The following is a 23439-nucleotide window of genomic DNA, read 5'->3' as shown; positions in this document are numbered from 1 at the left end:
TGACTGCAGGGTCTGCAGCAAGGGTTCTTGAACAGGTACGGAATATCCTGAGGAACTTTATAGAACCTGTCTGGGCGTTTAGAAGCTGGGGGTTGGCAGTCAGGGGCCTGAGAAGCAGCCAAAAAGGCATCTTGAAAAGTTGGAAGCAAGGGAGGGACTGCAGATGGTGAGGATTGATCCATGTGCAGTAAATTCAAAATACTTCATCTGATGATGTTAATCTTCATTCATTCATCACTGATGGGTTGTCACTTCCATCCTCAGAACCGAGTCGGCCCTATACCAAGCGCGTACCAGCCAAAATCCTTCGAGCTAAGCTTTTACTCATAATGCCCTTCTCTCCGTTACCTCAGATCTCGTTTGCCGCGTAGCCGTAAAGCCGCTTTGAAGCCCGCTCTCAGCTAAATCTTCTTCCATATAAAATTTCCTGTAGTTTTTCCCATTTTTATACTTCCTATAGTCTATTTCTAGTTTTTACCTTCTCGGTTTGATTTTCTGCTTGACTTTTCTCTCCAACTAAGTTTGGGTAATCTTAGTACCATTGGTGGTATGGCCCTTTCTCCTTACCTGCTGTGGTAGTACTCAAAAAACCATTACTGGTATTTCACTTTCCTTTCTCAATAAAAAAATAAATAAATAAATAACCATTTTAATATTTTTCCCTATCTTTTTCGTGTGACAGTTTTTTTTTTTCAATATGTCCGAGAAGAAGGGGACTTCAAGCTTCAAGAAGTGTTTGAAATGTAGCCGTAAAATGCCTAACAGTGACTCTCATAATAATTGTGTTTATTGTTTGGGAGTTCCTCATCTCTCTGTGCAACCACCTTGCTCCATCTGCCAGGGGTTTAGCTCCCATACTATAAATGAAAGAAGAAATAAATTAATCCTGAAGGGCCTTCTTAAGATGCCCTTTTCAGAGACTCTTTCTGCTTTGGAGGGCTCAACCCCTCCTAGGAAAGAAAAAGAGAGACCACATTCGGTTCCTTCTTCACCTTCTGGAGAGAAGGAGAAACAACCAAGACCTAAAATACAGAAATTGTCTTCATCGGCTCCAGGCCCGAAACCAGCCCCTACGGCACCAACCTCGGTACCGTCAGCAATCATCATGTCGTCGGCACAGACAATGTCTGCAGCACCGACCCTGCCTAAATTAGAATTCTTAACTTCCATACCTACCTTGGCACCGAGTACTTCCATGGCGCTAAGCTTACCCGTAGTTGCCTCTATCTACTGTGGACACTCCCTCCTCACACGTCTTGAAACTCGAGACAGTGGTGCCATTAGGCAATACAGCATGGACCCGATACTCCCAGTCAGTGGATCCTTTCCTGAGGCAGGTATATACCCCGTTTTAGAATGGCCAGAGTACCCATCGGGGAATTCCACTAGGAGCCTTTCAGAACTAGATGTGGTGCGCCTTGTGGACCAGCTGCTGACAGCCAAGGGGATTCCTACACCTTCAAAGACCCTATCCCTCTTCGGACTTGGGAATCTACCTCCATGGACTCCATCCTATTCTCCTCCTTCAATCTCCTTGCAGGTTTCGAAGTCTTCAACAGCAATGCCCTTTTTGTCCCCCACATCTACGGTGCCACTAGTGGATCTCACTGTGGCACTGGAGCCGTCCCTTTGGTTTACTCAGAGAGCCAGGTCTTCCTTAAGTCCAGGATTGGGCTATGGGCTCCATGGTGCCGGGTACGGTTCAGAGCCTTCCTGCAGTGCCATCCACGGTGCTCCATCCATGGTGCTGGGAGTCCTGTCGGTACGGATCCCTCTTGAGGCTGCATCCTTGGAAGCAGGCTCGACGGAGCGGGGTGTGACCCGGTTCCGAGGTTGCCCTTCTTGGTTCTGGGCTTCCATCCCTTTTCAGGTGGGCCTGCCTTTCAAGAGATGGAGAGAGCCCTTGCTTCTGTAGGCAAGCCTCCGGCGTCAGACCCCCAGACATGTCCTCTCTCTGAGCTGCAGCTGTCACGAGCCCCCGTTTTGGAACATCGAACACAAGAGCCTCAGGAGACCTTATTGCAGGGTGCCCCTTCTCAGTCCTCTTCAGAAGCCCCCACTGAAGAGGTACCATGAAAGAAGTCATGCAAGAGGAAGGACGCGGACTTTCCTGAGCAGTCGCTTACAGAGGATATGGTTTACAATGAGGGGGAAGGGTCCCCTTGGCCACCCCCTGAAGATGTCTCCTTTGGAGACATCCTTGAAATTTTGAAATAGAGGGGTGACTGGAAGCTCCAAAATCCTTTCTCTGAGGAATCTGTGTTCCTGCAGGCTTTTCGTGTTTGACCATCTACCGCCTGGGTGAACCTGCCTGCAGACAAGCTAGTTCAGCTCGTGGTGCAGCACACCTGGAAGAATCCAGACTCTGTTGAACCAATCCCATGGAGACCAGATAAGATTCGACCCCCCCCCCCCCGAGGAAAGCCCACATTGGTCTAAAGGTCTGCCAGTAGATGCGATGGTGGCGGCCACAAAGAAAAAGCTCGCCGAAGAGAGCCAGACTGTTCATCCACCTAACAGGGAGTCTCGGGCAGTAGACAGGTTAGAGAAGCGAGTTTTTGTTTCATTGATCTTTGCCATACGGTCTTTTAACTACCTGGCACATTTCTATTAGGCTCCAGAGAGACTTAATTTCTGAACTCTCCAGAACTTTATCAGGACTGGTGTCTGACGAGGTACATGACAAGGTTGCCTCGCAGCTAGCAACCCTGGAATCGATGCAACCGAAGGGTTCGGGCATAGTTATGAGACATCACACATGGATGCACCTTTGTGATTTCGTGGATCTCTAAGTCTTCCTTCCTTAACGCTCCAGTGGTAGCATCTTCCCTGTTTGACCCAAAGGTGAAGGACACTCTAGCCAGGTGCGAGAAGGACGGCAAGACCCTGTCTGCCATAGGTGTATGCTTCTCCACTCCTCAACATTCTTATACCAGAAACCAGAGGAGTGGAAAGTTGTGGCACAAAAAATCTCAGGGTCCTTTTCATGACACGCATGGTGAGTTCGCCCCCAGAGGCAGAGGGGGAAATTCTTCTGGAATACGCCTCTACAGAGGCAGAGGGGGCCCGCGTAATCAGGGATCCAGAGATTCTTTCTCTGGACAACCCTACCAGCGCTCCTGAAGAGCGGCCCAATTGTTTTCCTCTGGAAGCAGTCGGGGGATGTTTCTCTCTACACCACACTACCTGGCAATCAATAACCACAGACTCTTGGGTGCAGAAGATAATAACCAGAGGTTGCCAAAGTCACTAAGACAAATTCCCGAATTTCCACCTAGTCAGAGGGAAGTAGCAGCTCTAGAGATAAAAAAGCTGTGTCAAAAGAGAGTCATCCAAACAGTCCCACCAGATCAGACTGGATCCAGATTCTACTCAAGAATTCTTTTTGGTGCTAAAAAAGACAGGGGACTGGATACCAATCTTGGATCTCAGTACTTTAAACCAGTTTGTCACCCAAACAAAATTCCGGATGGTCACGGTTCAGTCCATTCTTCCATTTTTGGAAAGAGGTGATTGGATGTGCTCAACTAGCAGGAACCTTCAAGATGAGTATTACCACATCAAAAATGGACAAATGCTCCAGAAGGCTTCTTCGCTTCTGGCTGGGAACCAATCATTACCAATTCCGTGTTCTGCCATTCGGACTCTCTACAGCCCCCAGAGTGTTCACCAAATGCATAGCAGTAGTAACAGTTCACTTGAGACTGCAAGGATTTTGGTTGTTTCCATATTTAGACGATTAGCTCCTCACCGCCTCCACCAAGCATCTACTGGTAATGGCCCTAAACTACACTCTCTCATTGGCGAAGTTTCTGGGAATTTCTACAAATTGGGAGAAATGCAACCCGACTTCGACTCAAACCTTAGAATTCATACGGGCGGTGTTCAATACTCAGTCCTGTTTAGTCTCTCTCCCAGATCACAGATTACGAAGACTAAAGCTCCAGCTCTGAGTGATACTCTGTCAAAACATGGTTTCAGCTCAAGAGGTCCTTCAACTCCTAAGTTCAATGGCAGCATCTATAACAATAGTACCTCTTGCAAGACTTCAAATGAGACTCTTCCAATGGCTTCTGTTATCTCAGTGGTATCCAAATCATCATCCCTTGTCCTTTCAGATTCGAATAACAAATCGATGCAAACAGGACCTAATTTGGTGGATGAGGCCAGAAACAGAACTTTGGAGTCGCCCTTTCTACCCTTGTCAGCCCTGGGCCACTGTGGCCATGGACGCCTCCCTGATAGGGTGGGGGAGGGGCTATTTTCAGAGGATGACAGTCCAAGGCACATGGTTTACTATAGAGGCCAATCTGCATATAAATGTCCTAGAACTGAGGGCAGTGCTTTTAGCGTTGCAGGCATTTCAATCCGTCCTTCCTTCCGGAACACTTTCCACCCAGTCAAACATAGCAGTAGTCTGGTATATCAAAAAGCAAGGAGGAACCAAGTCCTACCCATTATGTTGAGAGGCTATGAGAATTTGGCAATGGGCAATAGCTTCCAACTGCTTTCTGATCGCAACGCATATTCCCAGGGATTCCAACGGGACTGCAGACAGGCTAAGCAGATGTATCCTTCAGCCTCATGAGTGGTCCCTCAATTCGAGCATTGTGACGAAGATTTTCAGCCATTGGGGCCAGCCTCCCCATCAAACCACAAATGCAGCAGCTACTTTTCCCTAATTCCCCTCAGGGGGAGTTACCAAGGGAGGCTCTAATCCACGATTGGCCCATGGGACTTCTGTACGCTTACTCTCCCCTCCCCCTGAACCACCAATTCTTGAAGAAAGCCCTTCGGTTGAAAAGCAAAGTGATCCTCATTGCACCTTATTGGCCTCGACAAGTATGGTTCCCCTTTCTCTGACCTCACTTACTATGCCGACTGTGGATTCTGGATACAACTTCATATCTGATTTCTCATCCCTAAGGGTTGAGCCACCCGAAAATAACCAGCCTCAAGCTGACAGCTTGGTTTCTCCACTTCCAATGATTGTCAGGCAGAGCAACCTTTCCTCCCAGTGCATGACATTATTCTGGCCTCTCACAAGCCATCTACCAGGAAAATATATCTTGGCAAATGGAGAAGGTTTTTAAATTGGTCTAAGCAGAGAAAACTAGACCCATATTCAGCTCCAGTCACTGCAGTGCTAGATTACTTATCAAAATTTTTCAAAGAGGGAGCTGCAGCATCCACTATTCGAGTTCACCTAGCTGCCATTTCAATTTCCATAATGGTTTCAAGGATTGCTCGTTAATCTCACATCGCCTATATAAGACCTTTCTAAAAGGAGTCTCTCACATTAGACTCCCAATCAAACAAACAATAGAAAGTACAGTTGTGCACATTTAGCATAAATATAGATGTTCGAGTGTATTCACTGTTGCAGTCATTACATTTGCATTATCTGCCTGCAGGTAGCCCTCAGCTGGCCTGAATACTAGAATCTTCGGATTTCTGTGTTGGATGCTGTCTCTTCTTCTATGATCTCAGGTCGTCAGGGGTGTAAAACATGCAGCTAACACCATTACATCAGTTTTTCTTGCCCCAGATGTCAGGTGCCCCCACAATAGGAAGCAAGTACATGGTATGGTACACCCCCATTAAAAAGCAAATACACAAGAAAAAATAAATATACCAAACAAGAAGGAAAGGTAGAGCCAAGAGAAGTCAGGGGGCTGGAGGAAGGGTAACGAGGACTGCAACAGTGAATACACTCGAACATCTACATTTATGGTAAGTGTACACAACTGTACTATGTTCTTCGTGTTTCACTGTTGCACTCATCACATTTGGGTTGATTCTCAAAGCTAAGGAAGGGAGGAGGAAGTTAAAGAGCATTAGGGCCAGCTATCAAGCCCTGCAAGACTGCAGTGGCAAATTCAGGTCTGGATTTAGAAAAGATAGGCATGTGGTAATGTTTGGTGAAGGTATGTACAGTGCTCCAGGTAGCAGCTTCTAGGATGTCCCTGTTAGGGACTCCTCTGAGAAATGCCATAGAAGTAGATGCAGCTCTGTTGGAATGTGATCTTATCCCCTGTGGGGTAGATTTTCCATGGTGCTTGTAGCAGAAATGAATGCAATGGGCTATCCATTAGGATATGGTTTGTTTTGAAATGGACTTCCCCTCTGCCCATGCAGCAAAGCCAACTAGCAGCTGTTCAGATTTTCTGAGAGGTTTAGTCTTGTCCAAATAGAATCTAAGTTGTCTGTGCAAGTCCAGAGAGTGCAGTATTCGTTTCCCTTTGTTTTGTGGATTAGGGAAAAAAGTAGGCAAATGAATGGACTGATTTAAGGCCACACTAGGCACCACCTTGGGCATAAAGGAAGGATTAGTCCTAAGGGAAACCCTGTCAGCATGGAAGCTAATGAAGGGTTCCACTGCCATGAGGGCCTGTAAGTCAGACACTCTTCTTGCTGAAGTGATGGCTAGAAGGAAGGCTGTTTTAAAAGAAAGGAATTTCAACTCTGCTGTTGCAGCTGGCTCAAAGGGGGGAAGAGTGAGCTTTTCCAATACAAAGTTAAGGTCCCAGGCTGGAGTGGGAGCTCTCCTGGTTGGGTCTTAAAATGTTGGCCCCTCTAAGGAATTGTTTTAGCAAGGGGTGAGAGAAGAGGGGTGGCTCAGTATTATAATGTGCTGAAATGGCAAAGGCATGAATTTTAATTGACGAGGAGGACAGGCCCTTGTGGAGCATTTCTGTTAAGTACTCTAGAATATGAGGTAAGCTGGGCACCGTTGTGCCCACCCCCTGAGCCTGGCTCCAAGAACAGTATCTTTTCCACTTTTCAGCATAGGATTTTCTAGTATTAGGCCTCCTTACCTCCAGAATGACATCCAGCACCTGCTTACTGAGGGATGCTAGAGGAGAGCTCAAAGAATTAGCCAGGCTGCAAGGTTCAGGATTTGAAGCTGAGGGTGCAAAATCTGGCCCACCTGCTGCGACAGCAGGGAAGGGGTCTGAGGCAGGTGCCATGGTTGTAGCAGTGTCATACTGCGCAAGAGGGGGTACCAGTGCTGGCGTGGCCAGTCTGGTGCAATCAGTATTGTCCTTGGCTTGTCTTGTTTGATCTTTAGTAGAACCTTCGAGAGGAGAGGCAGAGGGGGAAAGGCATAAACAGAGAGGCTTTTCCAGGTAAAGGACAGGGCATCCACTTTCCAAGCTTGACTGTGAGGAGTTCTTGTGCAGAATTTGTTCAACTGGTAGCTCTGAGGGGAGGCAAACAGGTCTACCTCTGGAGACCCCCATTTGTTCCTCAACAGGTTGAATATTTTGGGTTCTAGTTTTCATTCGTGTGGGTCCATGAGATTTCTGCTTAAGTCGTCTGCCAGTGAATTTAGTTTGCCTGGCAGGAATTGTGTTTGTAGGTGTACTTGGTAGCTCAGGCCTGTGTTCCACAGAGCCATGGCTAGTTTGCAGAGAGAGTACGAGTGGGTTCCCCCCAGCTTATGTACCACATAACTGTGGTGTTGTCTGTCTTTACCAATAGTTGTCCTGGAAGAATTCGGTCTTTGAAGGCTGTCAGAGCATTCTGTACAGCTAACATTTCTTTTTGATTGATATGCAGGTGCATCTATCTCGGGTTCCATTTGCCCTGAATGCACTGCCCTGCCATGTGAGCCCCCCCTGCATAGTCTGATGCGTCTGTTGTTAGGGTTTGGGTGGCAGGGGGTAGAGTGAAAGGGAATCCCTTGTTGTGGTAGGAGGCCTCTGCCCACCAAAGGAACTCTGTCCTTATACACGGAATGATAGGAGTCATTGTTTCCAGGTCCTGAGAATGTTGACACCATAGGCTTTTTAGATACCATTGGAGTTTCCTCATATGCAGTCTTGCATATGAAATTAGTAGAATGCAAGAGGCCATGAACCCCAGAGCTTGCAGCATTTTCCTTGCAGATAGCTGGGGTTTTGTGGCCAATAGTTTGAAGTAGGTTGCCAAACTTGTTTCTCTGGAGTGAGGAATGCCATCTGGGAAGTTGTGTTCAAGCTTGCTCCCAGGAATACAATCTGTTGGCAGGGCACTAGGTGAGATTTCTTTTCGTTGATGTTGTACCCCAGTGAGGTTAGAAGTTTCTTTACAAATGCCAGGTGTTGCAATAGCAAGTCCTGGCTTTATGCCTGAATCAGACAATCATCCAAGTATGGGTAAATTTGAATATTTCTCTGCCTGCAAAATGCAATGGCTGGAGCTAGACACTTTGTGAACACCCTGGGCGCAGTAGATAAGCCAAAGGGAAGTGCAGAGAACTGAAAGTGCATAGAGCCCACACTGAAACGTAGGCATTGTCTGCAGGATCCTCTTACTGGGATGTGCAGGTAAGCTTTTTTTAAGTCTAGGGTTGCCAGCCAGGCATCCTTGGCTAGCATAGGAAGAAGCTGTTGAAGAGTTAGCATTCTGAATTTTGGAATCACCAGAAAGTTGTTGAGAATAGAGAGGTCCAGGATAGGACGCCAGGAGTTGTCTTTTCTGGTACCAGAAAAAGTCTTGAATAAAAATCTTGTTCTCTTTGTTCTGCTGGGACAAGTTGAATAGCCCTGATACTAAGATAAAGAACCTGATGTTGGGCCTCCACCCATGGATTTGGGAGTAGGTCTGGCCAACCATTTGTGGCTGGTAGTGTGTGGAAGTGGAATCTGTATCTTTGGGAAACTATGTTCAAAACTCATTTGTCCTGGGTAATGGAGTTCCCAGTTTTTTGCATGCAGTGCGATCTTTCCTCCTAAGGGAGCAGGTAGTTGAGCAGGGTTTGGAAGGGTTAAGGTTAAGTCATTGTGCCATTTTTCCGTAGGGGGTAGCTTACTACTCCCTGCTTTGGAAGTGGGAGTCCCCCACTGCTTAGATCTGTGCATAGCCTGAGACTAGCATTGGTTGTCTGCTGTTCCTGGGTTTGGACTGAGAAGGCCTGGAAGAGACTGAAAAGGACCAGTTCTTTGAAGGCCAATGCCTACTGAATCTGGGAGGCTGTACTTGCAGGAAATCTTCAACAGTTTGCATAGATTTAGCTTTTTCCTCCATCCTTTTGAGGACTACTACTACTGCTTTGTTGCCAAAAAGGCGATCTTGGTTTAAGGGAGCATCCAGTAATTTAGCTTTAACATGATCTGGCAAGTTTTGTTTGTTAAGCCAAGCATGCCTTCTAAGTACAGACCCAGTGACAGCAGCCCTGCAAGATGCTTCTAAAGCATCAAAACCACATTGCAAAGTATGTTTACCAACTTGTTCTGCAGAATGCATTAAATCTTGCAAGTCTGTGTTCAGCACAGTCAGAAATCAACATAATTTTCTGTTTAAGTAATCCCATAATATGCTGCTGATACTTTAACACATGAAACTGGCAACACACTAATGGCCAAAGTAGCAGAAGTGTATACCTCCTTACTCAATCTGTCTAAGGCTCTAGAATCTCTATCAGAAGGGGTAGGATTTTTGGCAGCAGTAGCCTTAATGCCTTTGGCCCTTGGGAAATGGTCTCAGGATCTGCAGAAGGATTCTTGAAGAGGAACCTGTGAGAGTCAGGTACTCTGTAGTACCTGTCAGGTTTTCTGGGAGCTGGAGGTAGTGTCTGGGGTAAGGCTAGATTCCAAGAAGGCATCATCCACAACGTCCACAAAAGGAGGGATAGCTAAAGGCCTGTGTTGAAGCAGGAGTAAGAATTCCCTAAGTCTCTTTTTGGACTCGGAATAATCCTGGCTTTCCCAGCGGAGATGTTCCCTAAGAGTATGCAAGGTTTCACCGAAAGAAAAATCTTCTGGAGGGGAAGCAGAGGGAATGGAATCCTCTGCATCAGAATCCTCATAAGTAGATAAGGGCAAATCCTGGTAATCAGAAGGAGCAGAGATATCAAATTCCTGATCAGAAGAATCAGAAAGAAAATCAGTTCTAGGTCTCAGGGGGGAAGGCTGGCTTCCCCTAATTAAGGTAATAAGGTCTTCAGCCACTCTAAGCACTTGTTTGTTAGGCATATGGGCCTGAGTTTGCAGTTCGGTCGTCGGTTTCCTAAGCGTAGTGTGAGTTTTTGGCCTGAGGAATTCGGAACTTCTGGATGGAAACGATGGCGTCTGTTTAATATGAATGCATGTAGGCCTGGATACACCCTCAGAAGCTGGTGCCTGCACAGTGGCTCCGGACACATCCAAGGCAGAGGCATCCGTAGGTTCCACAGTCGAAGAAGCATCTGGCGTCATACCTGACTCCGAATGGGTCAGTAGAGGCCTGCGAATCTGAAGTAGTGGGTATCAGGGGCTGCGAAAGCGCCTGAGTACTGGCGGACTGGCGACTAGCTTAACAGAAGCATCGTCTGCAGTTTTGGACCTATGCGGTCTGTCTGTCTTTATCCTTACGTTTTTTCGGAAGATCGGTAGTTGGATGGCTTAACGAAGCCATTTCAGAATACGGATATAGAGTACGAAAGTATTTGGCTACAAAAATGGCCCGATGATGAATAGTTCGGGCGTTGAACAAGGCACAAAACCGAGGGACGTTGTGGTCTGGGCCTCAGGGGATGCAGTAAGAATAAAAATCTCTATGAGGTATTTGCTTTCCACAGGCAAGACAATTGTTAACTTTTACTGACATTGGTTAGAGCAAGAAAAAGGATCCCCAATAGGGTACTTATCTTTTTTGAAGACTTCGGGTCTGAAACCTGAAAACGAACATTTCAGGAGACGGCCGACCAGCACTTGCGAATGGCTTCTGCTTCGGGCACCACACGGCAAGAAAGACTGATGTAATGGCGTTGGCTGCATGTTTTATACCCCTGACGACCTGACATCATGGAAGAAGAGACAGCATCCGACGCAGAAATCCAAAAACTCTGGTATTCACGCCAGCTGAGGGCTACCTGCAGGCAGATAACCCAAATGTGATGACTGCAACAGTGAAACACGAAGAACATCCATGGAGTCTCACACTAGTCCTCCAGTCTTTGACACAACCTCCTTCTGAACCCACAGCCACCTGTGACATCAAGTTCATATCCTGGAAATCTCTTTTTCTGGTGGTCATCATGTCAGCTAGGCGCATTTCTGAGCTTTACGCATTATGCATAAAGTGCCCTTATTTGATTTTCCACAAGGACAGAGTATCACTCTGGACAAACCCTTCCTTTCTTCCCAAAATTATTTCTGATTTTACTATTAACCAAACTATTGACCTACCAGTTTTCTTCCCTAATTTTTCAGATAAAGGAGAATACTGCCTGCATTCATTAGATGTGCATAGACAGCTGAGATTTTATCTTGATATGACAAAAACAATGCACAGATCCGACCAGCTCAGTTTCTAAGGTGACGTTATCTAAATGGCTCAGAGACTGTATACTCCTCATCTATCTACACTCAAAAAGCCCTATACCACAGAAAAATCAAAGCACACTACACCAGAACAATGGCAACTTCTGTGGCTTTCCATTCAAGGGCTTCTATGGATGATATCTGTGCAGCAGCAATGTGGGCTATTCCTCATACCTTTATCACTCATTACAAATTGGATTTGGTCTCCAGGGGAAGAGCTTCCTTTGGTTCAATGGTGCTCAGGAATATTCTTCTATAAGGGCTGCCCAAGGGATACAAAGTAGCTGGGGACTCTGTCCTATTAGCGATGAATGAATGAAGATGAACAACATCAGATAAATAAGTTATGTCTTACCATGATGTTCCATCTGTTTTGTTCACCTTCATTCATTCATTATGTCCCACCCTCCTTACCCCTCCTAATGGCTCCTGGGGGATTGTTCGGGTCCAAATTCCGCTTTAGAGTACTTGCTCAGAAACAGCCTCTGCTTTAATAACAATGGGCAAACGAGATCTGAGGCAACAAGGAGAAGGGTATTGTGGGTAAAAGCTTAGCTCGAGGGTTTTTGTCTGGCGCGAGCTTGGTATAAGGCCGACTCGGTTCCATGGACGGAACAGACAACCCATATCAGTGACGAATGAATGAAGATGAACAACACAGATGGAACATTATGGCAAGACAATTTTTTTTTTTATTATGAGACATCTGAGGCTTGTCATTTTAAGTGTTCTCTCATGAGAAAAATGGTATTTCCAAAAGAAACCTCTTCCCTTGGAGATTCAGGACTGACAGAGTTCTCCTTCCTCAGGGGTAATGAAGTCCTTGGAGGACTCAATTTGAGAGCAGTAATTAAGTGAGTCTTCAGAGGAGGAGAATTCTTCCCCTGACTCTTCTAAGGCCTACACAGGTGAGCAGGGCCTGGAATGCCTTGAAAAGATTTTGGGAGAAAACTTCTCATCCAGGGGGCAGATTGCTATTCTGTATTTTTTAATTTTTGTTTTCTCTTCAGAAGAGCTAAAAGATAGGTCGATTAAGAGGCCAACATTTGGGAGGATTGCAGAATATGGGTAGGCCCCTCCAACGCCACAAACTGATCAACCTCAGTGGATGTACTTAGAGTTTCCGTCGGGCCAGCTTCTATTATGGTTCCTGGTTCCAAATGAGAAACAGACATCTGATGGGATCCTGGGCCAACATCTGCCTTGAGAGTCTCACCGGACTCCTGAGGTGCAGAATGAGTGTTGAGCCTAACTTTTTTGGCCTTCTTCCTAGGTGGCTCATCGGAAGTACCTACTAAGCCCTCCATACTAATGCCAGACACCGGAGTCTCTGGTTCTCGTGACAGAGTTTGAGAGCAGCCAGATGGCTGCAAAGAAAATGCCAAGAAATGTAGAACAGTATGCTTTGGGAAGTCATCCATCCCTGGTAATTATCATATTGACAGCACACCCCTTAGAGTTTACATAGTAATCTAGCCTTTGAACATCATGTGTCTACAGTAGGGAGGAAATCATTCTATGTTGCTCAACTTGTAAACAAAGGCATGGCATCTAAATCCAAGGAAGTCATTGTTCCACTACAGTCAGCATTCATCAGACCTATCATTGAGTACAATGCCCCCTTTGGTATGTACCTAATTAGGCATATCCAACAAGTGAACATCCACAGAGGTTCCTCACTAAAAGAATACAGGCCATAATGTCCTGTGCAGACTGCCTCAAGGCCCTATCCCTGTACTCCATCTCCTACAGGTGTTTGAGGGGAGATCCATGCCTGGCATACAGGGCATTGTCAGACCCCACTCTGATGGACCTCCACCAGATTCATAAAACAAACGGCACCAGAATTACTTGGTCTAAAGACATAAACCTTGCCTGTGATATAAATAAGACCTGCTGGAGAGACAGGTATGCATTCAAGAGACTACCCAGTCTATGGAACAGACTCTCCATCCATGTGAAGCAGAGTTGCTCCCTAACACAATTGAAGAGCAACATGGACAACTGGATGGGGAACCAGAAATTCACCCTGGTTTGGCACCTATTTCTCTAATGGACACAGGCAACCTGTAAATGGTTAATCTCCCAGGCCCCTTCTTACACTTATTAAGGGTATCAGAACTTGTCAGAGATCTGGGATGCATGGCTAGGCTTAAAAAGGCCCTAGTGATCGTTAGCCTAGTAAACACCTATGAATCTAAGTGCTGTTGTCAAACTTAAGGAGCCTATAACAAGAAAAATAACCAAAGATCGTGTAAAGGCTCACAGGTGTTTACTAGGCTAACGAACACAAGGGCCTTTTTAAGCCTAACCATGCATCTCATAAGGCATTATGCATAAGGTATTAGAGATATTTCAGAAATTTTCTGAAAATTTGTATGAAGCAGAGAAATACAGAACTCAAGAAAGAGCATAAATGGAAATATTTATGGAAGACTTAAGTAGAACAAGCTTACAGGTAGATAAGGCTCAACGATTAACAGTTAAGATAGGAGATGAGGTAACTGTGATGTATAATCAATCTGCAGGAAAGTCTCCAGGAACAGATGGTATTCCTGTGGAAGTTTGGAAGTTAGGAGGGAAAAAAGTGATATTTTGTTTAACAGTATTTTAAAAGGGGGGGAAGCACCAGCATCTTGGAAAAATGTTGTGGTGGCTGTAATATCTAAAGATGTTAAAGAACCATCAGAACTAGTTTCCTATATACCCATTTCAATGTTAAACCAAGATTAGTGTGTTTATGTCTATACTATCTAAAAGTATGGCAAAGGTGCTGCCAAAATTGATTTGTAAGGATCAATGTGGTTTTCTGGAAGGGAGGCAAACATTTGACAACATTAATAGAACAATGACTATCTAGAGGGAAGCAGAATAATACCATTCCTGGTGGTGGAGGATCTTGATGCAAAGACAATGTTTGACAGAGTAAGCTGTGATTTTACGAGTAGGCAATGGAATCATCTGCATTCCCTGATACACTAAGATTAATTAGGTAGATATATGAGGGATCGGAGGCAAGAATTAAAGTGGGAAAGTTCCTCTCTGATAAGTTGTGCCTGAACAGAGGAACCAGGCAGGGTTGTTCTCTTTCACCTTTGTTATTTGCTTTATATTTAGTGTCACTGGCAAACAAAATAAGGGACTCCAAAATTCAGGAATATAATTGCTATGGTAATCAAGAAAAGTTGGCTTTATTTGCAGATAATAATATTTTGCACCTGATAAATCTAGAAAAGGACATTTCAGTGTTGTGGAACATTTTGAGAGAGTTTTAAGTCTTTTCAGGATACAAAAAATTAATGAACTTAAAACAAGGGCTATAGCCATAAATTATATACACACACGCGAACTGGTTCAGCAATACCCATATTTATGGAGACAAGATATGATGAAGTACTTAGCAGTATGGATTAAAAATGCTTCTGCTATGGCAGCTAAGAATATGTGGGAAGGGACTGAAAACAAATACAAAAACTGAGCAACTGAAAGCATTTGTTTATGGATATGGAGAGCAAGATACAAGCCGTGAAAACGTTTTAATCCCTTTAAGTTTTATATACAGATCAGGCATATTTTTGTCAATCAAAGAAGCTGTGGACAATAATTAATACAGTTGAATGAATTTATATGTGAGGGATAGAGGGACAAGGGTTAAGTGGTATAAGCTGAACCTTCCAACAGGACAAGGTGGTTTAAGTTAACTGATTTGAAGGGATATCTTACAGCTACACAGTTAAGAGTCCTATACATAACGCAAGCAGAAAGTTATAATTCAAAGCGGAAAGGGATGATGATGAAGCAGGAGGGAAATTCAAGAAATAAGGACAGGATGGAATTTTTGGGTGTAGACCCCCAAAGAGAATAACAACAGCCATATAGTATGGGATATTCATAAAGTAGCAGAAAGTATTCAAAGAACTAAGCCAACATGAGAATGGAGAAATATTTTGTCGATAGGGATGACTGCAAGTAGAGGTTCAGAGAATAGGCAAGCGTGGGCTGGAATTTACTGGAGAAAACGGGGCAAAGGATCCAAGGTATTTGTGAGCAAATAACTGGAGAAAGAAAGGTAACAGAATGGAATGAGGCCAGGAAGATGTTTGGACTGCAAGTTAGAGATTGCCTTTCCTACCAGAGATTGATAGAGTATAGGCAAAGAGAAAAGTGTTCTAGATTTCTTAATTGACTCTAGAATGCAATCCGCTGTTAAAAAAGAGAGGTAATCAGTAGGGCATATAAACTATTGCACTATAAGAATCAGTTAGAGGGGTTAGAAAAGACTGGGAAGAGAGACTGGATAAGCAATTTACAAAGGAACAATATGAAGATATATATATGGCTCCCAAGTATGCAACAAAGTCTAGAAGGTTTAGGATTTTTCCTTGGAAGTGTTTGCATAGGTATTTTTTTTATACTCCAGGCAGACTTCAGAGATTTTTCCCTCTCATAGATGATAAATGTTGGAGGTGTGATGGGGAAGAAAGAGGTAACTGGGAATATATGTTCTGGGAATGTAATGACTGTCAGATTTTTAAAATTCCTACAGACTACTCTGTGGAATACTGGGTGAGCAAATGGGTATAACTAAGGAAATAATTATTCTGAGCTGGGACACAGGATCTGAATTGCCTAGACACAGTAAGGCCTTGTTAAGCTTAATTCTGGTGGCTGCCAAAAAGCTATTACTAGAACATGGAAATCAAAGTTTAAGCCAACTGTATTTGAAGTACTGGATATTTTAACGGAGATAAAAGAACTGGTACTGGGATCTTTTGAAAAGGGAAGGAACAAATTACATAGAAATAAATGGAAATTGTGGAAATACATGCATAACAACATTCAGGAGTAGGAGTGAGGTTTAAGGGAAAAAAGGAATTGAGCAATTTATGTAACACTGGACTGTTGATAGTTATAAGAAAAAACATATGTGATGTATAAGGTATGCAGCTGGAAACATGTTAATCTGGTTTGTTTTCTTTTATATTAATGTATATTTGAGACTGCTGTAAGTGATAATTTTTATAAAAGTTTAAAAAACTAAAGTATGAACTACTCCTTTGGTGTACTCAAATATGTTAAGAATGCAGCCTTCCCTACTCATCTGTTTTTGGGAGGACATTACATATGCAAAAGTTCTTTCCATCATAATACTTATGAACTGAAGTCTTTTACCCTACCCTTGTCAGTTCAACATATAAACATATGGTCAAAATGCTATCTTGTAAATGTACCTTTATGACAACTTCTTTGGGAACAGAATGAACTGAAGTTGCAAAGAACAAAATGCAGTTTTCTGTCTTCATTGCTTCATTCACAACGAGGTATTTCCCAGATCCTGTCAACATAAAAATAATGCATTGTGAGAACCCGTAAAACAAGAACAATTTAAATTTTTCATCAGTTAGCAGATTAGTCCATTAGATGCAAGTTTAGTGGTGATCTGCCAAAACAGTAGGGGTCAGTACAGAATGACAGAGTACTCCAGCAGAGAAGAAAGACTCAAAACATCTGACTACAGGTTGAGGTTGACACTAGTTACTAACAGCTTATAACCTAAACTTTTGGCACTTGCTTTTTGATATTTTCAAATTAACAAGACAAGTGTTCCTGATTTTGACTCATATTTTGGTTTACTCCTTGCAAAATTTACAGTTTTCTGAAAAACAACTGAGGATTGCAATTACTAATGGCAGACATTTGAGTTTCAGACTTCATATTTTTTTCAGAAAATGCATGCTAATGCAAAACCTATTATTCTAGCAAGTTTCTAAGTATATAAAAGCAAAGGATTTTGGCCTTCTGTCCAGCATTATTTTTTGGCTTTGTCCCAGAATCATTTTTTTTAAACATCTTTATTAAGTCGTACAATTTAAATAATTCCTTCCCTTCTTTCCCCTCAGGGCCTTGGAAGCACCCATGGTGGGAGACTGCATTGCTGTCTAAAACACACTGCCCAGAAATGAACTACCATTGCAGATCCATTGGGATTCACAGCAAATGTGCCAAATTTTCACTGCTTTAGGGTTAAAGAATTCGAACTTTTCTCCCTACCACCTTGAGTTCCTTTACAAATGGGATTGATTTTGCTGTCTAAAAAACACTGCCCAGGGAGGAACTGCCATTGTGGATCCACTGGTTTCCCACAGCAAATCTGCTGAATTTTTACTGCCTTAGCATTAAAGAATTTGGACTCTTTCCCCCTTGCAATCATGAGTGTTTTACGAATGGGACTGATTTTACGGTTTACAGCACACTGCCCAAGGAGAAACCATCACTACCGATTCACAGGAATTCACAACAAACCCACCAAACTTTTAATGCTGCATATTATTTTAATGCACCATCGAGCAGAATGCTTTAAATTCAGTTGGGTAGCATATTTAAAACTACCATCTTTAGGGACATCTTAGGGTTACCTTCCCTATGCAGCTCTTGAACAGACAGAAGACTGCATTGCTGTCTAAACACACTGCTAATGGAGGCACTGTTACTGTAAATCTGCAGGAATTCACAGCAAATCTGCTGAATTTTCAATACCTCAAATTTAAAGAATTTGGACTCATCTTATTGCCAACATCAGTGCTTTAAGTAAATGCAGTTGCTGACTATTTCTTATATTATTTCAGTAAGACACTGAACTGAATGTATCAGACCCAGTTGGGATAGCTTATTTAAAACTGCCATCTTTAGAGACCTCTGATGATTACCTTTGCTGGTTCCAAAGAGTTATTGTGTCTCTTGAGTGGCCCTTATTCTCCATAGGAGAAGCAACCTTATTCAGTTTTGAACCAGCATTTTTTCCTTATTTTTTTCACAAAGTTTAGAAGCACCAAACTCCTCATACTAATTGTTTTTGGAAGAGGCAGAAGAGGGCTCTTCCTTCATCCCATCACAGTACAAAATCATCCATGATAATTAGACATGGGCCCAGGATAGGTAATGGGAAATCATGTTCTTAATCAAATATAATACATCCTTAGAAGTATCTTCCACTGCCTCAACCAGACAACCAAATGACAAAGCCCCTTATCCAAGTAATAGACAATCTCACTATTAGAGAATATATACACATTAGGTATTGAAAGGAAACATCTAAATAAAATGCTGGTACAATACAATCTTGAACAGCTAGAAACACCCAATCAGACCCAAATGGTAAACACCCCACGTTAGAGGTCATCATTTCAAATAAAGCCCATCATTGCACAATTATAATACTGCTTAAGTCCCTTAGCAATCACTGTCCAGTTCCATTATACCAGTCTTTCAAAATCAATACAGCCTGCCACCACAAACTGTTACATAAATTTCCCACACTTGACCAGCACCTAAGTCTTACTGATTAGTCCTCATCCTCACATACACAGGAGATTCATAGGGCAAGTATGCCACTGGCTTTTGGGAGACATTAAGACTCTCAGGAAACAAAGGGAAAAGGATTTGTCTACTTGGAAATAAACCCACAACAATAACCTACTACAACAAAATTACCTCAGCCTGAAAAAGCAAACTAGACTAGTGACTAACTCTGCTAAGGCACTGTACTTTAACAAACAAACAGCAGCTACAAGCAATCCAAACAATTTTGAAAGGAAATAAAGCAGCTCACCGGACAGCCCACCAACTCCACTAACTCTTCCACTATCCAACTCAATTCTAGAATTAATCCTGCTGAAAAACATAAATCTGTCTTCATCTCTTCTCTCTAAGATATCACCAAATCATTTCTCCACAAAATCACCCTACCCAACATCCAATAACAATCCTCAACCACAGCTTTATCCTCTTGCTGAATATGCTGCAATTTTTCACTTTGGTGAGATCTCTGTAAAAGAAAACAGCAATCTTCTAAAAATACAAGGACTAGTATTATTTTTATATATTAAATAGATTTATATTGAGTGTGTACAGTTTTAGATGTAATATTAGGCATAAAAATAGAATATATGTTCTATTTTATTTCCTTGATGGTTCAGCTTTGTTACGCTTATTACAATGTTATTTATACTAGACTGTTTTACTTGTTACATGTTTTAATGGTTTAAAAAACTACATTTACAAAACCAGAAAAAAAAACTGAAACACCTCTAATCAAAATTCTTTCTTCTGCACCCTAAATTTCCACAGGACAGCAATAGATAAAATTACCAAACCTCTGACCTGCATCTACAATCTCTCTCTGTCTCACTACTGCAATATTTTCACAACCTTTGAAATATTCTGCCATCCCTCCTCTTGAAAGTTAAATCCCCCAAGACCCAAAAGGATTTTTGCCCAATCTTTACCAGTTGCCCTCTAGACAAAATAGCTGAGAACACTTGGTATACAACTACTCAAACACAAATAGTTATGGCCTCCTGTTTGCCAAACAACATGGTTTCAGAAATGCCTCCAGTACTATCAGCCTCATTATTGCTGGTGTCTTTGTAGGGAACATCTTCAGAATGTCAAATATTCTGAACGTCGAATAAAAAGAAATCAAACCCAAAAAGTAGAAATACAAAACACCAACAGAACACAAAAAGAATAAACATGTGCTTCACCCCCAGACAGCCCCTGCAACTTATATGTACCAAATCTAAGGCTGCGCTACAGTGGACAGAAGGCAAAAAAACAACCCCCTCTGTACTGCAACCTCATACAACATGTTACTGGCTTCTGTACAACTGCTGCTAAACTTCGTTAATGTTTTCAGTTTAAACTTTTCATAGTCCATTTTTGATTTGAAATTCTGAAGGTATACCTTTTGTAGACAAGACTAGAGCATTTGAAATGGTGAACCACAACTTGCTTCTCTCCAAAATAGGAGACAAAATATAATCACCTGGTTTGAAAACTACCTTAGAAATGGGGCTTAAGAATATTGCAATAACTAACTAGCCTCCCAATGGCACACTGAATACTGGAGCCCTCAAAGTTCAGTGTTAGGAGCTTTAATATTTTCTTTATTCATTAATGACTTACCAAAAGAACTGCCCACTTTAAATACACTAGATGCAGACGATATTCTCCTTCATGCAAATAAATGCCTAGCAAGTCTGTGCCACTGGGTGTTAGCTAACACATTTCCGATTAACCACAGTAAAACTAATTTATTTTTATTTATTTAACATTTGTTTACTGGGAAAGTCTGACTTGGAACGAAGCCAATTTTCAGTGGAGGCCCACTGAGAAATGCTCCAGATGCATGTCTTTGAAATGTGGGAGGAAACTGGAGTACCCGGAGGATACCCACATGAATGCAGGGAGGACATGCAGACTCCGCACAGGAGGCACTCCAGAGAACTTCTTGCTGTGAAGCGACAGCTCTACACTGTAATACTGCGGTGTCCGATGTCATGCTGTTCCTCTCTCCTTACAAATCCTTCCAGCTACCAGTAATTTCTGTTACTGACAATAAAAACAATTTCATTCCCTTTATTTCAGAGTATAAGTACTTAGGCCTCCCCTTTGATTGCTGTCTAACCTTCTCTGCCCACATTGACATCATCACCAATAAAGTATTTCTCAGCTGAAACTATACTACAGAATTTCCCACCTTCTTTCACCGATAGCTAGAATGGACAGCCTAAACTGGAATATGGCCTTCCCCTTTTGACATTTCATTCAGCCTACAGTACACATAGTAAAGAAAACAAACCTTACAGATTTTTTCTGCAGCTTGACCCACACTCACCACTGCCTTCTTTTGAAAAAATTAAGCTGGATCCATGTTACTGAAACAGAAATCTACTTACTTGACACTAGTATGTTACAAAAGAGTATCTACACCACGGAACAAACAACTAATAACCAAGTAGAATGTGGTACATGGGAATACGAGGGAAAAGAATAGTCAGCCAGGGAATAGTTTTAAGGTCTATTAAACTATTAGCATTTGTCTCATTTCTACTGCATTGAATTCTTTAGTGAACGTTTACCAATTTTTACTTATATTTGTTACTTTTTTACTGTTTTCTTTGCACTGTTCCTTTGAGATTATGCAATGATTGGAACAACTATTTAAACCAGATTGGTGGGATTAGTTGCACTTTCTTCTGAAGTCGTTCAAATGATTTTTTTTTTAAGTGGCAAACACTGATGCAAAATCATAAACTGGAACCAATAATCACCAACAGGGTGAATGGAAACACACCTTTAGTCACATAACAGGTTGAGTGCTTTCATCAAAATAGTTTGACTTCATCAGAACAATAGATACATGTAGCCAAAATCTTAAATAGGCATCAACTTAACCAATTAGTTTAAACACACCAGTCATTTCAAAACTAATTAGTTAATTAATAATTGATACTACTTCTACTGAGAACCATTCTTATTTAAAGAAAAAAGTCATATAAAAACTTTCTTTAAAAATACATGCTTAAAAATGATTTTTATATATAATTTTTATATATATATGTTAAAATTCAACTTGAAGAACAGCCAAAATATAAAAACTGATCCACTTTATACCCAATATTATGCTGTTCATATCTTTCCAGTCTTTTCTTTCAAGGCTGGAACAATAGATATAAAATCATTCAACCCTGGGGGAAAATTAGCAGCGAGCCGAAGTTGCCACATAAGCTCTTTTTTATTTAAATATTCTTCCAGTCCCCTCCTCTAGGGTTTGCTTGAATGACATCTAAAATGCCAAATTTAAAACCTGAGAAACCAGTGCATATTCTACTATGCCTATACAGGGCATCAGTTGCCTTTTCATTTTTTAATTCGTAAAGATGTTCATAAATCCTGGACTTAAAGGCTCTCTCCGTCTTCCCAATATAAAATCCTGTGCATGTATTACACTTGGCCAAATATACTAACGGCTTAGTAAAGCAGTTGCCTTTCTTTAAAAATACTGTATTTTTAGTCCTGTTATTTAAAACCAAACTTTCTACCTGCAAGATGTAACTACATTTTGCACAACGCCCACAGGCTCTAGTGAATTAATGCCTCCTATCATTCCCTCTTGTTACACTACCCCTCCTTTTTTTCTACCAAAGTTGGTCGTAATTTAAAGGGAACCTTGGAGGGTAGTGTAACAAGAGGGAATGATAGGAGGCATGAATTCACTAGAGCCTGAGGGCATTGTGCAAAATGTAGTTACATCTTGCAGGTAGAAAGTTTTGTTTTAAATAACAGGACTAAAAATACAGTATTTTTAAAGAAAGGCAACTGCTTTACTAAGCCGTTAGTATATTTGGCCAAGTGTAATACATGCACAGGATTTTATATTGGGAAGACGGAGAGAGCCTTTAAGTCCAGGATTTATGAACATCTTTACGAAATAAAAAATGAAAAGGTAACTAATGCCCTGTATAGGCATAGTAGAATATGCACTGGTTTCTCAGGTTTTAAATTTGGCATTTTAGATGTCATTCAAGCAAACCCTAGAGAGGAGGGGACTGGAAGAATATTTTAAATAAAAAAGAGCTTATGTGGCAACTTAGGCTCGCTGCTAATTTCCCCCCAGGGTTGAATGATTTTATATCTATTGTTCTAGCCTTGAAAGAAAAGGCTAGAAAGATATGAACAGTATAATATTGGGTATAAAGTGGATCAATTTTTATATTTTGGCTGTTCTTCATGTTGAATTTTAACATGTATATAAAAATTATATATAAAAATCATTTTTAAGCATGTATTTTTAAAGAAAGTTTTTATGACTTTTTTTTCTTTAAATAAGAATGGTTCTCAGTAGAAGTAGTATCAATTATTAATTAACTAATTATTAGTAAGGTTAGAAATGATTGGTGTGTTTAAACTAATTGGTTAGGTTGATGCCTATTTAAGATTTTGGCTGCATGTACCTATTGTTCTGATGAAGTTGAACTATTTTGATGAAAGCGCTCAACCGGTTATTATGTGAATAAAGGTGTGTTTTCCATTCGCCCTGCTGGTGATTTTTGATTTTTTTAAGTGGACAAAAGTGCTCTCAACATTTTTAATAAACCTTAAAACTATTCACAGGTTGACTATTCTTTTCCTCAGTATTCCCTTGGTGCCACATTTTACTTGGTTATTAGTATATAAAGTTTAAAAGACGGTTACTGCCCTCCTTTGAAAAGGTTACTCTCCTTTAGAGAGCAAGTATATTTCCTTTGAAACACCAAGGAAACCACCATTGCCCTTAGTATAGACCTCCTTTTAAAATACCTGTGGGCAA

At 41.9% G+C, this 23439-nt stretch overlaps 1 protein-coding gene across 1 annotated transcript in view; it reads right to left on the bottom strand.

Moving 5' to 3' along the window:
* Positions 1 to 23439, bottom strand: part of BUB1B (BUB1 mitotic checkpoint serine/threonine kinase B) — a 1687592-nt gene that overhangs the window by 390499 nt on the left and 1273654 nt on the right. The window contains exon 18 of the mRNA XM_044074144.1: positions 16520 to 16623. Within this exon, the coding sequence (XP_043930079.1) occupies positions 16520 to 16623 (104 nt within the window). The remainder of the gene's footprint in view (positions 1 to 16519; positions 16624 to 23439) is intronic.

The sequence above is a fragment of the Protopterus annectens genome, chromosome 6.part0 (genome assembly GCF_019279795.1).
Source record: "Protopterus annectens isolate FY-2018-M chromosome 6.part0, PAN1.0, whole genome shotgun sequence".
Lineage (NCBI taxonomy): Eukaryota > Metazoa > Chordata > Ceratodontiformes > Protopteridae > Protopterus > Protopterus annectens.
The sequence above is the reverse complement of the archived record's forward strand: the minus strand, read 5'-3'. Positions and strand labels throughout refer to the sequence as shown.